Source organism: Geotrypetes seraphini, chromosome 9 (assembly GCF_902459505.1).
Source record: "Geotrypetes seraphini chromosome 9, aGeoSer1.1, whole genome shotgun sequence".
Classification (NCBI taxonomy): domain Eukaryota; kingdom Metazoa; phylum Chordata; class Amphibia; order Gymnophiona; family Dermophiidae; genus Geotrypetes; species Geotrypetes seraphini.
Window position 1 is genome coordinate 20,786,028 of NC_047092.1, and position 16,970 is coordinate 20,802,997.

A 16,970-nucleotide genomic window follows, 5' to 3' on the forward strand; every position below is an offset into this window, starting at 1 on the left:
CTAAAGCTAAATTAAACAAAAGCGGGGATAAAGGGCACCCCTGTCGCGTTCCTCTTTTTGGATTAAATGAAGTTGAGAATAATCCATTAATATATATTCTAGTGAGAGGAGAGAAATATAGAACACGGATCATGTTAATAAATTGGGAAGGAAAACCAAACCAATCAAGGACACGAAATAAATAAGGCCATTCTATCCTATCAAATGCCTTTTCCGCATCCAGACTTACAGCAGCCATGGAAACATCTATTTCATTTGCTTTGACGATGACATTGAGAAAAGTGCGGGTATTATCACTTGAAAATCTATTAGACATGAAGCCATTTTGATCCATATTAATAACGTTAGGTAGTACTAATTGAAGTCTAGTAGCCAGCAATTTGGCATATATTTTTGCATCAGAGTTAATCATTGATAGTGGTCTATAGTTAGTAACTTTCAGAGGATCTTTATTCGGTTTAGGAAGGACTATGATAGTGGCTTCCGTAAATGATCCAGTGATATCATGTGTATCTATGAGATAGTTGAAGTAATCAATCATATGAGGGATCAGTTGTTCCTGAAAAACAAGATAAAATTCATTCGTTAATCCATCCGGACCCGGGGTTTTAGATTTCGCCATGGACTCGATCACTCCACTCAGTTCTGAAGCAGAGATAGGTTCACTTAAGTTCAAATTATCCACTTCGTTCGTAGTATTATGTGGTAGGTTAACTAAATATTCCTCAATTTCACCTTCAGACTCCAGTTCTGACGTGTAAAGCTTACTGTAGAAATTTTGAAAAGTTGATAGAATATCCACAGGATCAGTCAGTAGGACGTTATCATCAGTTTGAAGAGCAGTGATATTTGTTTTGTCTCTTTTGCCTTTTAAATAGTTGGCAAGGTTGTGTCCACATTTGTTGGTGGTCGCATAATAAGCAGCATGTTGTGAATAGATTTGATTAGCAGAAACCCTGCTCAGGGAGACGTTGTACGAAAACCGTTTAGCCCTTAACTGTCCCAACTTTGTAAGATTAGTGGGATCAGCACAATGTTCTCTCTCCAGTGTTTTGATTTCAGCTTCAGTATCAAGTAGTTCATGTAGTACTGCTTTTTTTTTTGCAGAGGCATATGATATAATCATACCTCTTACAAAGGCTTTGAATGCGTCCCAAATAAAGGGCCACCTGGTGTCAGAAGGAGAGTTATTAGTGAAGTATTCATTGATTGCAGATCTAATGTGTTGTATAAAATCCTCCTCTTGTAATAAGGAATTATTAAGTCTCCACTGACCTGATAGGTTATTTTTCCCAAAAGCATTCAACTGCAATTGAACCATGGCATGATCTGACACACTAATTTCATTTATAATGGAGGACTTAACAAATCGCACTAAGGATTGACTAATCAGGAAATAATCCAGTCTGGAGTACGAATTATGCGGTGTCGAATAGAATGTATAATCAGTATCGTCCAGATGAGTAATTCTCCAAGCGTCTACTAATTTGAATTGAGAAATAATATCATGAAGGGCATACCAGTTTTTGGATTTTTTGTAAGAAATAGTAGATTTTCTATCTTTCAATGGATCTTGTATAACATTAAAGTCTCCTCCAATTATGCAATGTCTGTCTCTGTTATCATTTAATATCTCAGCAATATCTTTAAAAAAATTGTTATCATCTACATTGGGACCATATACATTGAGCAACATTAGCTTTGTGTCAGCTATTTCTAAGCATACCTTTATCCATCTTCCTTGTGAGTCTGTGACATGAGATTGAATATTAATGTCTTGCCTTTTCCTGATGAACAGCAGCACACCATTCTTTTTCCCCATTGCAGGAGAGTATAATACCGGAAAAGCCCAGGGTAGAGAGCATTTTTTGGCCTCCGATTCTGTTAGGTGTGATTCCTGTAAACATACAATATCAGCTTGATGTTTAGAGATATAGTTAAATATCTTTTTCTTCTTTATTGGGTTATTGAGACCTTTGACGTTAAGTGTTAAACAGTGAAGAGGCATTATTCTTGTGAGTAATGAAATCTCCTATTGAGAATAGCATCATACAGCATACAATACTTTTCAGACATGTAAGTAATAGCATATGCATTGTCATCTAACTTCATGGTAAAATAAGTACAGAAAAGAAAACAGAGCAACAACTCATTAAACATGGATGGCAGTTAAACACGGGATAGTGAGCACGTGGCAAGAGCTCAAACGCAATCCCCGGCCAAGTAAAACAGCAAATTTATAATAACAACACGGTCAACCACATTTAATTAAGATATCATAGAGATGCAAAGTAAGGTGATGTAAAGTTATCAATATTCAATTTCTGAGCAGCTGCATATATAAACAGTGTAAAAAGTGTAATATACTCATCAAGTGTTATCAATACTGCTCGGTGACAATTTTTCAAGATATTCTGCCAATTCATCCGGTCTTGTGAAATCCTTAGTGCAGTTATTTAAAGTAACTCTCATTTTTGCTGGATAAAGCATCCCAAATTTGGCTCCCAGTTGTTTCAGTTTAGGACGATACTCCAACAGTTTTTTCCTTGATTTGGCAGTTTGCTTGCAGAGATCTGGTACAAACAGGAGAGTATGACTTTCAAATTTTATAGGAGCCTGCAATTTAGCTTGTTGCATAATTTCAAGCACTTGCGTGTATCTAAGTAACTTCACAATCACTGGTCTTGGGTATTTATCAGGTTGCACTGGCTGCTGAGTGGGAATACGATGTGCTCTCTCTATTTCAAATGCCTGTTTAAAGTTCAATGATAGCAGTTTAGGGAGCATTTCTTCCAGAAATTTTATCATATCTCTTCCCTCCCGTGCCTCCGGTAATCCTAATATACGAAAATTGCTTCGACGAGATCTGTTTCCATAATCTTCCAGATCATTCTCTAGCTGGGAAATGCGCTTTATCTGGCGCTGGATGGTTTTAATATTTTCTGCATTAACTGCAATTTTTGTCTCAGCTGTGTCCATCCGAGTGTTTAAGTCAGCGATTTCTGATTTGAACGTTGAAATTTCGACGAGAATCTCGTCTGTCACAGTCTTATTGTCCGCCATTAGGGAGCGTAGGGCACGCAGCTCCTCCAGCAGAGAGGCCGCGGTGATGTCGTCTATTTTTAGCGGCGGTTTTGAGGGGGAAACCGGCTCCAAACTCCGGCGCTTTCCAGTCTTCCCTGAAGCCATATCTCTCGCTGTTATGCCGGTGAGCAATCAAATTTAATTAATGTGGCTGAGTGCGCTGTTTTTGATTCTTTCTGTGAACTCGTGCCGGAGCGTCGCGTTCAAGCGGCCATTACTCACGCGGCACGCTAGCGCCCCCGTTTCTGTTTCTCTCTATGCTTATTTTTATCTCTATTTTGTTTACTTTATTTATAACAATTTTTATTGAAAGAACCAAATAATCAGTACAATAGGATAATACAAAAATACATTCAATACAATAAGAATCACAATAATATTTTTTCATACGAATTTAAATCATTCTTTCAAATTTAATTTCCATATGAATTAATTCAATCTTATCTACACCCCCTTAATTCCATCCCCTACCCACTATCTTCCCCTAAATGAAATCCCTCCCCCTGGATGAAAGTTGACAAAAATAAAGAATTAAAATAAATAACTGGAATGTAATTAGTAAACCTAATTTTCATAATAAATCATTGATAACCAAACTTCGTATTTTGGGTGAAAGATTCTGAATATAAGGATCCCAAACGTCCATAAAAAGATGAGTTTTTTTAGGCGAACCTCGAACCTCCCAATTACATCGCTTATTTTGTTTACTTTAATTATTATTTTAATTCTATCTTTAAATTATTTATTCATTACTTGTTGGAATATTTCATTTCTATCTCTATCTCTACCTCTGTCTTTTTATTTTTCATACTGTTTCTTCAGGTACTTTAGTTAGATTGTGAGCCTTTGGGACAGTTAGGGAATTTCCAAGTACCTATCTTATTTATTTAGTTTTTATTTATTGTATCTTTAATGCATCATTTTTGTAAACCGATTAGAAACCTCACAGTTATTAGCGGTATATAAGAATTAAATTAGATTAAATTAAATTATGTTGAGGCGCCTAATGATCCAAGATGGCCGCAACTTATTAACTGCTGCTCAGACGCCTGGAATCTTGCTCTTACCTGCGATAAGAAATGCCGAAAAGGAGGGGGAAAAGTGCTGGTGCTACCTCCCGACGCTCAGTACCCCCGTCGGCTACAATTGATGAATTTCTACGGCGATTGCAACGGGAACCAGGATCGCCAGGGACACCACCGCTGGGAACGCCGCTGGAGAGTATCGCAGCGACGAGTTCCCTAGGGCCCGACATCTCTCTGAGCCCTGACGAACGGACGCCACCCCACCAGCCACAACCACAGGCAGCCAGCTCACTGCGAGAGTCGAGTGTATCCGGTCAGGAAGTTCACTCCTCTCGAGAGGCAAGCATGCAGGAGGGCTCGTTGAATGGGACACCAAGTGCTGGAGGAGGACAAGGCTTCACGGAGGTAAATCAGATTCAAGAACAGACTCTAATTACACAACTACAATCATTTTCAGTGGTAAAACCCCCACAAGTCACATTAGAAGCTCTTTGGGACTTGGTAGTTAATTTGGGGAACACTTTAAATCCTCAAATAAAAAACTTGGACACAGAAATAAAAGTTCAGAAAGAAGAAATTAATACCTTAAAACAAGATGTATCTTTATTAAAGCAGGAAACCAATAAAGAACTAATAACTGTTAAACAAAATCAAGACCTATTGGTTAAAGATAATATAATCATGAGGAGGAAATTAGAAGCTTTGGAGAACAATACTCGGGCTAATAACCTGCGGATTGTAAATTTTCCTAAGATTTTATCAGTTTCCCCTCGAGATATGATAAAGCGATATTTTATAGAGATTCTCAAGATACCTGAAAATTCTCTACCTCCCCTTACAAGGGCTTATTATCTTCCTGTTAAAGCACAAACTCTTCAAAAAGAAAAAGATGAAGGACCTCAGGAACATCCATTGGATATTTCCGCTATATTGGAACAATCGGACAGAGAAGTGGCTACGCCAGCCACTTTTCTGCTGACTGTGGCTTTGGCTCCAGACAAGGACTGGATCCTGAATCTTTACTTCAAGAATAGATCCAAGGATTTCCTGGGTCTCCATATTCAAATTTTTCCAGATGTCTCAAGAGAGACTCAAAAAAGAAGAAGAGAATTCCTAAATTTGAAGCCTGGAGTGACTCAAATTGGGGGGTTTTTCTTTTTAAGATACCCATGTAAATGTGTTATTAGATATGGTTCATTGAAATATGTATTTGTAGATCCTTCTCATTTGATAAGATTTATCTCAATGAAACGCCTTGAGAATGAAGTAACAACAGCTCCTATTGGAAATTAGTTCTCGTTATTAGTAGTAGTTAAAGTGCTTCTTTATATTTGTTTGCATTTAATTAAGATACTCTTTAAATTTTGGATCTAGTTTAATTTAGAGGACTTGTGTGTGATCAGGGAAGCTGTATTTTCTTTTCCTATTATAATTTGAGTGAATTATTTTTCAGATTTGAAAACCAATTTTAACAGAGATGTCTTGATCATACTTTTCTGTACAAGATGTTTATGCTTGGAATTTTATAAAATTGCATAAATAAAAATTAAAAAAAAAAAAAAAAAAAATTAAATTATGTTATGTTAATCAGGTGTTCTATTCTGCCTTTACCTATTGCATTATAAGAGGCTGGGTCGGTTACCCAGGAAGTTACAATGGACAGTTTGACATGGACATTCAATATAGTTGCTAGTATTGATAGATCAGTACAAGTTGGGTCGTAGATGCAAATACATAGGGCTCCTTTTATCAAGCCGCGCTAGCGGTTTAACACACGTAACACCGCTTGCTAAACCGCTAGCCGATACCGCAGGCGGTAGATTTTAGGCCAGCGTGGGGGGTTAACGCGTGATGAAACGTCACGTGCGTTAACCCCGCTAGCGCGGCTTGATACAAGGAGCCCATAGTCACAAGTAGGTCATTGTTGGCTCTTTGTTTTGTCCCAGGAGTTGCATTCGTTTGGTGCTTAATGATTTATGATGAAAATTAGGTTATCTAATTATATTCCAGATTTTTTTTTGTCAACTTTCATCCAGGGTGGGGGATTTCATTTGGGGGGAAAGGTAGGGGGTAGGGGATGGAATTAAGGGGGGGTGTAGATAAGATTGGATTAGTTCATATGGAAATTTAATTTGAAAGAATGATATAAATATGTATGAAATATTATTATTATGATTTTTATTGTAATGAATGTAGTTTTATAATATCTTATTATATTTCTTACTTGATTCTTTCAATAAAAATTGTTTATAAATTAGACAATTTAGAAATGGGCTTTTACAATTGCCATTCTGCTGGCTCCTTGTCTTGGTACAGAAATGCTGTTAAAACGTGTTCTGAACCTCCGGCTGCATCTGGAGGGCCTGGAGCCTGCGCGGATGTGTGTGGCGCCATCCGTGCATGCTCGGATGCCCTCCGGATGCGACCGGAGCTCGTCGGGGCTTTCCAAAACCCGGACAAACTGCCAGGTTTTGGAAAGTCCATCCAAAACCCCAGTCCTCTGTAAAGAGGACATGTCCGGGTTTTCTCAGACGTTTGGTAACCCTACTCATTAGCCTCCATTTAAATGTATTTCAGTACAAGTTGCGGCAGTTTATTGCATACGTCAGCACTCAGACTCGAGCCCTTTGACCGTTCGGCACACAATAGCATGTATGCAAATCAGGCACTAACAGCTTTTTGTAATGCTGGCATTAGTTTTGCACATCAGCCTCTTAGTGGGTAGCATATCATAGAAACATAGAAATAGATGGCAGATAAGGGCCTGGGTTCAAATCCTGCTCCTCTCAATCACTTTTTCTGACCTTGGACTAGAGAGTTGCATGGGGACAGAAATCCCACCCATCCCCGACCGTCCCCACCAGGATCCTCTCCATCCCCACCCGTCCCCGCCAGGATACGCTCTGTCCCCACCCATCCCCGCAAGGAATTACCTCCATCCCTGCCCGTCCCCACAAAAAGCAGCAATTACTTCTGACAGGATCATCAACTCCACAGTTTCTTTTGCTGTTTTCCTTGTGGAATCTCTTTGGTGGAACCCATTTTTTGTTTTCTGTTCAGGTAATTAACTTATAAACCCCCTCTTTTACTAAGGCTGACGTATCCATTACATTATATGGACAAACCCTGCTTCCAAAGCCTTCCATCCCCGTGGGAGTCCTGTTGGCTAGAGGGGGGTCCCCGTGGGAGTCCCGTGGGCCAGAGGGGGGTCCCCGTGGGAGTCCTGTGGGTTAGGGGAGGATTCCCGTTCCCATGCAGACCTCTTCCTTGGACAGGTTGCTTCATCTGCTATTACCTCCGGTACAACCTAGATTGCAAATGCTCTTAAGCAGGGACCTACTACCCTTTCCTGAATTTAGAAAAGGTGAGTAAATCATGCTCCCCAATGGTCCTCAGACAAAATGGGCCAGAATAATTAGGGTTGCCAGATTTCCTAATCAAAAAAGAGGACATCTGGCCCCGCCCCCATTCTGCCCCCATTCATGCCCCATTCTACCTCCAGCTCTACCCCGTTGTGCCCCCACCCTGCCTCCACACAAGGCTTTCCAAGCTCAGGACTCCATCTGCACATGCGTGGACGTCGGCCCGATGATGACATGCACATGCATATGACATCATCACATCGACATCCGCACACGTGCAGACGCCCTGCAGACACAGCCCTGAAGTTGGGGACTTCCAAAACCCAGACAAATTGCCGTGTTTTGGAAATCCTTCCAGGCACCCACACAGTCCTCTAAAAATTGGACATGTCTGGGTTTTCCTGGACATCTGGTAACCCTACAGAAAAAGAACACGCTAACTCTTTATGCACCATCAAGACCTCCTCTCAAGGAGCATCCCTATCTGTACCCTCATCAAAACCTAGTGACTGAACTGTATAGCTTATTTAGAGTGACATGGATAACCTGGACATACAGATGCTGAACCAAGTTATGGGAACCAAGCAGCTGGATTGTTGAAAGGTCATCTTTGCCAACTTTCAGCATACAAGGACACTATCCCGAAGATGCACAGAATTGTAAAACCACTAATTAGCATCTACAAAGTGATAAAGTGATCTCAGCGCTGGAGAAAGAAAGTTCACCAAGAGTTCTCTGTTTCTGCAAGGCCCCCCCTACTGGGGAGGGGGAGTGGAGGTGAGAGAGGCGTGGACTGAGAGGAGGAGTTAGGTATACATTATTTTATGTACCAATAGGGAATTACATAACCAGAATTCGGGGATGTACTTTTTGGAACAAAGGAAGAATTTCTCTGTATAAAAAACACGTGCATTCTAGATAAAGCCAGAGAGATTCACTTACTTATGCTACGGGGATCTGCTAGCCCCCTGCTAAGCATATGGGTGCAAGTTCTTCTCTCCATTGCATATTCTGAACTGACAATACATTTTTCTGATATGTCTCTACTGCTGTAATACTGTAAGTTTTTATACTAACAATAATCGAATATTGTCTGTTTTGGAAGATACAATGCCGTCTTGTAGTTATTCCAATGAGGTAAACAAAGCAGCCTTTTACTTCAAGAGGTTGCAATTAGAGAATGATATGGAGACAAATTTGTACCCGTCCCTGCAGGAATTCAATTTCCCCTTCCCATCCCGGTGAGTTTTGTCCCTGCTCCATTCCTGTAAGCTCTGCCTTTACCACACAAACCTCAAACACATATGATTTTAAAGTGTTTTAGACTTGTGCAGTTGAGGACCGAGCTTGCAGGAATGGGGTAGGGACAGGAAAAGAACTCATGGGGATGGGAAGGAAAATGAGTTCCTGCAGGGACAGAGAAAATTTCATCCCTGTGTCATTCTCTAGTTGCAAAGTATGGTACACTTACTCGTAATGGAAGAATCATTCAATATGCTACTGGTTTTTATGTATATGGTCTCCTACTGGAGACCGCTGGAGAAGGTCATCATGTTTGGGAATATCGAAGGAACCAGGCGAAGTTGGCGACCTGCAACCAGATGGCTGGACACATTGAAAACAACAATGGGGATGATGCTGGAGGACCTTTCCAGATTAGCACAAAACCGATTTCTTTTTAGATCCATAATTCATCAGGTCACTAGGACTCGAGCACAGGTTGATGACACCTAAGAACAACTGGTAAAGAAGCAAGTGATATGTCGAACAACGAACAAAGAAAAAATTGCAGGAGTGATGTACAAGATGTCAAGTCTTTAATCAACAAACATAGATATGAACATAAAACAGTTTGTATCTAGAATATGGTGCAGAATGTTGAACTGGGACCCGACACGGTGCGTGTTTCGAAGAAACGCTCCTTCCTCAGGGGTCCTAAAAGAGTATCACATACTGGGGTACCATATGGCTAAAAACTGGAAAAGGCAGTTGTGTGAATAACTAGACAAACTGGGTAGGATCGAAAGCGAAAGTGGCAATAAATGTTGCCTTTGCTACAGTGATACTAGATGCATGAAGCCAACTTTTGAAAATGATTGGGGGGGGGGGTGCTAAACCCAATAGAAATTCTCTCTCCCCGGACACAGTCAAGGAATTTGTTCAATATGAAATGATTTCATTATCACTCTTTGTTTTATTGTATTATCTTTCCAGACTAAAGGGATATTTATTAGAGAATGAATTAATTAATGCATTTTGAAGTATTAGGTTAGATTTTCTGAAATAGGAAGGGAGGGCTTGGGGGGGGGGTTATTTTATTTATATTTGTTATACATATTAAATGATTTACATATTATCTAAAACATTATAAAAATATGAATATGAATATGATATATTGTACTTAAAGTATTCATGAAGGAAAATCAAGTGTGTGTTTATAAGATTATATGTATTTTTCTGATACACTTGTTGTAATATGAAAAAATGAATAAAGAAATTTAAAAAAAAAAGAGAATGACACGGTGACAAAATTCATCACCGTTCCCGTCTGCGGATAACCGCGGGAAATAATCCCATGTCATTTTCTAGTGTCTATTTCAACCTCAGTCCTTCTACACCAGCATTCTTCAAAACAAAGCTTGAGGGTCAGTGGTTGTGGCCATTCATACTCTGATTCTTATGTGAGCCAAGGATAATGAAGCCATTGTGATATCACTGATGTGATTGGCTCTTAGGCACTGGTGGAATGAGGCATTATGACATCACAATATCTGCTCTGGATACCAGAGACTGTCATTCTGTAGTGTCTGTTTCAACCTCGGTCCTTCTACACCGGCATTCTTCAAAGCAAAGCTTGCGAGTCAGTGGTTGTGGCCATTCATACTCTGATTCTTATGTGAGCCAAGGATAATGAAGCCATTGTGACATCACTGATGTGATTGGCTCTTAGGCACTGGTGGAATGAGGCATTATGACATCACAATATCTGCTCTGGATACCAGAGACTGTCATTCTGTAGTGTCTGTTTCAACCTCAGTCCTTCTACACCAGCATTCTTCAAAGCAAAGCTTGCGGGTCAGTGGTTGTGCCCAATTATACTCTGATTCTTCCCTCTCTCCTTAAAGAATGACATGAAGATGGTTTCCCGCGGTTATCCGCGGGAACGGGAACGGTGATGAATTTTGTCACCGTGTCATTCTCTAATATTTATGAAAAGCTCCATCCATATCATCTTCACACCCCCCTCTACTAGGTCAAAGTATCCTGTTTCCAGCAGTGGCCAATCCAGGTCCCCGTACCTGGTAGAGACCCCAAAAATGTAAGATTTCCTGCTACTTAAGCCCCAGGATAAGCTTTAACTTTCCCCAAGTCTACCTTAATGCTTAATGACTTATGGACTTTTCCTCCAGAAATTTGTGCAAACCTTTTTTTTTAAACTCTTTTACCGGTACATTAACTGCTTTTACCACTTGCTCCAGAAATAAATTCCAGTGCTTAACTACATATTGAGTGAAAAAATATTTTCCACTCCATTTTTTTTTGTTTGTTTTTTCAATGTGTTACTGTGTAGCTATGGAGAACAGAATAAAGAAGTCATATCAGTATGGCATAGTGAGCTATAGCCTCAGCATCCTGAGATTGTGGGTTCAAACCCTGTGCAGGTCCTTGTGACCCTAGGCAAGTCACCTAATCCCCCTCCCCCCCCCCCCCCCATTGTCACAGGTACATTAGATAGATTGTGAGTCCACCAGACAGGAAAAAATGTTTGAGTACTTGAACAAATTCATGTAAACCAATCTGAGCTTCCCTGGGAGAATGGTATAGAAAATTGAATCTATATATATAAAATCGGAGGTATGTATGTGTGTATGTGTGTGTGTGTGTATGTGCCGCGATCACGCAAAAACGGCTTGACCGATTTGAACGAAACTTGGTATGCCGATCCCTCACTACCTGGGGTGATATGTTCTGGGGGTCTCACGGCCCACCTGCACACGTGGGCGGAGCTACAAACATAAAATCAGATTTCTCCCATTCATGTCAATGGAAAAAATGTAAAAAGCTGCCATTCTCACAGTAATTCCAACTACCTGGGGTGATATGTTCTGGGGGTCTTGCGGCCCACCTGCACACGTGGGCGGATCTACAAACAGAACATCAGATTTCACCCATTCATGTCAATGGAAAAAATGTAAAAAGCTGCCATTCTCACAGTAATTCAAAAACAGCTTGACCGATTTGAACGAAACTTGGTATGCCGATCCCTCACTACCTGGGGTGATATGTTCTGGGGGTCTCTCGGCCCACAACTCTATGTTGCTTGCTCAAGGGTGGGTTCACCCAAGAATTTATATGTTCTTGCTCCAGGAGGTGAAACTAAAAATGTTGTTTATAATCACGTTTTGCGTTAGTTGTATTGTATTCATTTTGTCAAATATTTCACATTATAATTTGAATATTGTACTTTTTATTAAGCTGTAAAAAAATAATTTCATTCACCACTATAAAGTATCTTTATTTGAATTCATTTACAGTGTTATTGCTATAATTAAATACCCGTGTAACGCCGGGTCATCAGCTAGTCTTCTATAATAATCTCCTAAGCGTGCATGCGCACTTAGGACAGCATGTTCCCTGACAGCCTGATGTGTCCTTCCGTGCCAAATTCCATTTTCGAACACACCGGTGACTCCCCCCTCCCGCCCTCGCTCACCGCCAGAGAAATTGCTGCCACCGCCGCTGCTGCTCCCCTTCAAAGGAGCCTGCCGCATCTACTTCTCACTCTCCTCCCTCTCGCCTGCTCATCCGCCCGCCGCATTTAGCTTCTTAGAAAAGCGCTGCACCATGCTGCCGCTGGCCTCGCCGTCTTCTCTCCACTGTGGCCCGCCCTCTCTGATAACTTCCTGTTTCCGCTAGGGCTGGCCGCAGTGGACAGAAGATGCCGAGGCCAGCAACAGCGCGGCGCAGCGCTTTTCTATGAAGTTATACATGGTGGGCGGATGAGCAGGCGGGAGGGAGGAGGGGGGAGGAGTGGATGCCAGCAGGGGTGCAAGCATGCTGGCAGATAGCTAGGTATAGAAGGGAGGAGCATATGGGACTGTGGGAAGGGAGAGATATGGAAAGAGGAAGTAAGAGAGGGAGAGATGGATATGAGGGAAGCGGGGGGAAGGGAGAAATGGATGTGGAGGAGGCAAGATGGGGAGAGGGAGAGAGATTTAGGAAAGGGACTTAAGGGGGAGGGAGAGATATGGACAGAGGAAGTAAGAGAGGGAGAGATGGATATGAGGTTCATGCCGGTGGGCCAGAAAGGGTGCTGCTGGACAGGGGGGGAGGTAGCAGGAAGGGAGTAAGCCTACTGCTGGACAGGGGGAGCAGGGAAGAGGTGCTGCTGGACAGGGGGGAAGGTAAAACGAAGGGAGAAGGGCTGCTGCTGGACAGGGGGAGCAGTCAAGGGGTCCTGCTGGACATGGGGGAGGTAAAAGAAAGGGACAAGGGCTACTGCTGGACAGGGGGAGCAGGCAAGGGGTGGTGGTGGACAGCCGAGGAGAGAGAGAAAGAAAGACAAACAGACAGAAAGTGGCAAAGCAGAGAGAGAGAAAGAAAGACAGACACACACATCTATTCTAGCACCCGTTAATGTAACGGGCTTAAAGACTAGTGAATATATAATGTGAAACATTTCAGTCTCTGATAGCCAGAGCTGGTATTGTGACATCATAATGCCTCATTCCACCAGTGCCTAAGAGCCAACCTCATCAGTGATGTCACAATGGCTTGATTGTCCTATACTTGGCTCACTTTTACTACATATTGATCTCTAGAGTGGTGCAGTGTATAAAGCTACACGGGGACATATTTTTCCCTCTCCCATTCCCGTGAGTTTTGTCACCATCCCTGCTCCATTCCAGTATGCTCTGCCTTAACTGCACATGCCTCAAGCACTTATGATTTTAAAATGTTTGAGACTTGTGCAGATGAGGACGGAGCTTGCAAGAATGGGGCAAGGACAGGAACAGAACTCTCCAGGACAGGACGGGAAAATGAGTTCCGGCAGGGACAAGGAAATATTTGTCCCCGTGACATTCTCTACTGTGCTCACTTAAGGCCTGCAGCATCCTATGCTTACATAAGAGGGGACAAGATGCTGCAGAGCCCATACCATATATTCTTCAGAACAGCCCAGCCAAATAGGGCCATGTCAGCATGAGAAAAGCCTGGGGATGATGGGAGGAAATAGACCCAGTAAGGAGCAGAGAAAGTAAAGATGTTAGTTGAGGCGTTGAGAAGGGTAAGGGAGACGCTGGACATCTGGAAGGACGGGGGGATGCTCCATACCTGGAGTAGTAAAGGAAGGGAAGAGAAGGGGAGATGTGGGGCAGAGTACAGGGGACAGGGAAGTGGTGGGTGAGATGAATAGAAAAGAAAGCTGGGATTATATAGTAGGACACAAATCAGATCAGCAAATTCAAGACCTTGAACCTACTGATGGTACAGCTCCAATATAGTGCCTTTTGCAAAACTTGCCCAAAGGTATCTATGCATATTTTATTATTAATTTTATGGTTCATTTTTTTAAATATATATTGAAAACTAGTCTTTAAGCCCGTTACATTAACGGGTGCTAGAATAGATGTGTCTGTCTGTCTGTGTTTCTTTATCTCTCTCTCCTTGGCCGCTGTCTGTATCCTTCTGTCTCCCCCTCCCCCTGAGCAAAGCTGTCTGCCCCCAGCACACACCTCCCCCCAAACTGTCTCTCCATGGCCCTCTTCTGTCTTCCCCCCCCAGAGAAAAGCTGTCTGTCCCCAGCACACTTCCCCCCAAAGTAGCCCCCTTTCCCTCTCCCAATCTCTCCATGGCCCCTTCTGTCTCCCCCCAGCACACCCCTCCCCAAGTAGCCCCCTTTCCCTCTCCCTGTCTCTCCATGGCCCCTTCTGTCTTCCCCCCAGAGCAAAGCTGTTTGCCCCAAGCACACCCCTCCCCCCAAAGCAGCCCCCTTTCCCTCTCCCGCTGAATCTCTCTCTCTGACCCCCTTTCTCTGTCTGTCTTTCTGTCCCTCTCCCTGCCCCTGTGTCTTTCTTTCTTTCTGTCTCCCTCCCTCCCACTGTCTGTCTGTCATTTCTCCCCATTTCCCTGTGCAGCAGCATTTCCATCCCACTTCCCTATGCATCAGCAACAGCATTTCCCTCCTATAACCCCCCTTTCCTGTGCAGAAACAGTAGCAGCATTTTCCCCCACCCCCCCCCTTTCCCTTCTCTTCCCTTACCGTTCCCTGCTCCGTTCGGCCCCTCCCCCTTCTTTTACTGCCGTTGTCCTGCTCAATCTGGCCTGCTCCTGACCCTTCCACCGCCGACAAACCTCCGGGCTCCAGCCACATAGGCAGCACTTTTAAACACGCTGCTTCGCGGCCTTCTACTGCCGATTTCCTCTCCCGCGTCTGTCTCCGATGATGTCATCAGAGACGCGGCAGAGGAAATCGGCAGTAGAAGGGCGCGAAGCAGCGTATTAATAGTGCTGCCTACGCCGCTGGAGCCGGGAGGTTTGTGGAGGGTCAACGGCCGGAGAGGGGCTGCTGTCCACCACTCGGTTGCTGCCACTGGTGCTGCCTACGCCGCTGGAGCCGGGAGGTTTGGAGAGAGCACAGTCGCGTGCCTTCAGCCACCGCGCACGCACCTCCAGCCCCTGCATGCGCCGTGAGGTATGAAATAGAATACTGCCACAGAAGCACACTTCACGGCGCCAGGAATCATGAATTTTCAAGAGCGCATGCGCGCTCTAGGGTTTTATTACTAGTGATTATTTCAGGTTTATACAGAGCAGGTATTTCAGTTCCATACCTCCTCTCTTCTACCTGTCTAATCCTTCCTATACAGATCTGTTTGATAGAATTTTAGCCAAGTGGTGGGACTCATTAAGCCAGATCTCCATAAAGACAGCAGAGTCATTAATTGCTCTTTTGTCTACTTTTATTTTACCTATTTATTTGTCCTTCGATTCCTGTTGTGTTTTACCTTTAATTGTTGATTCTTTCCTATCTAAGATTGTATTTCTATCCCACCTGTCCTATTGTATTCTTGTCTTATCTTAATTAGTTTGTTTTGTGACTTATCCCCTTGTTAATTATATGGTCTATTTTATGTATATTTTAGACAATTTATTTTACTAATTTGTACATCGCTTAGAATTTGAAATAGGCGATTAATCAAATAATAAATAAACTTGAAACTTGAAGGTGGTGTTTGTGTTTGTATGTACAGTGTAAATAAGGAAAGACTGAAGAATCTGGCTCCTTATTGCTTTCATTCAATTTTTATTTACACATTTCTGTTTCTAATTTGTATTCCTGTTCTGTTGTACAGCATCCTCCTCGTTCTGTTTTCCCAATAAGAGAAGGTATTCTAAGGACTGACATAATAGTTGCAATACTGTGGCTTGTAGCCAGGAGGTGTGGCTACAGTGGGGGCAGGGCCAAAGTCACCCTGTCCCTAAGGTTGGCCTTGTGCGAGTACCGACGTGGAATGCATTTTCTTTTGCACTGTGCAAAGTACAAAATGTCAAGAGAAACCTTTCTGGCACATCATGTAGCTGGCAATGCTGCCGGGAAATGAACTTCAGGGCGGAATCCAAGCATTAGCCCCTGTGCCACTGACTGCAAAATCCAGATGGTAAACTTTAAGGATGATTATGTTCCATTCTTAGCTGATATGATGATGTTTTGGGAAAAGAGCATATTGCTTTTTGGAAAATTGTTACAAAGATAAGCCAATAAAAATGTAGTACCTACAATTTATTTGTTGCAAAGGTTGGTTTTTTTAAAAAAAAATTCTACTTTTCAAAAGGAGGGCTCGTCCGGGATTTGAACCCGGGACCTCTCGCACCCAAAGCGAGAATCATACCCCTAGACCAACGAGCCAGTTGGTTTAGTCTTCATAAAACGTATACATGACATGCTGCCAGCTCAAATTACACAGCTTAGAAGAAACACGCTGTAGTTAGAGAACTGATGTTCTCCCTTTCAGTTGCCAAACAAGGTGAAAAGCTGTTCAGAAGTCATTGGAAAATTGATCACTGGAACAGGACAGCATCCTCTACCCTGCAACATCAGGCTGAACAAATGCCTCATCCAGATCAAATAAAACCACAGGGCCAGTAGGCAAAATACAAGACTCGAATAATAATAACTTTATTCTTTTATACCGCCATAACCAAAAGTTCTAGGCGGTTTACACTATAAAGAGCTGGACAATCAGCAAAATACAATAATACAGTAAACAAAAATGCAAATATTTGTAAAATAGAATTTCAATAATAAAACTCTCATTAAGTAATAAACTTATTGAACAAAGTGCTCTTAATTAATTTCCGAAAACAGCAATAGCTTGCTGAATACATTTACCTAACCAAGATTGTTGCCTACCAGCTTGAAATGCTAGGATCCTATCTAAGAAGGTCTACACCCATTAATTTTTGGATAAGCAAATAAGTAGAAGTTTCTAGTTTC

The 16,970-nt window shown here is 42.3% G+C and overlaps 1 protein-coding gene and 1 non-coding gene across 2 annotated transcripts in view; both read right to left on the reverse strand.

Moving 5' to 3' along the window:
- Positions 1-1,835, reverse strand: part of CCDC136 (coiled-coil domain containing 136) — a 69,710-nt gene extending 67,875 nt beyond the window's left edge. The window contains exon 1 of the mRNA XM_033959539.1: positions 1,727-1,835. Coding sequence (XP_033815430.1) covers positions 1,727-1,736 — 10 coding nt within the window. The 5' untranslated portion in view covers positions 1,737-1,835. The remainder of the gene's footprint in view (positions 1-1,726) is intronic.
- A 14,475-nt stretch (positions 1,836-16,310) lies between these two features.
- TRNAP-UGG lies at positions 16,311-16,382 on the reverse strand. Its single transcript has one exon. It is a non-coding gene; the product is annotated as a tRNA-Pro (tRNA).
- Between the last annotated feature and the right edge of the window lie 588 nt (positions 16,383-16,970).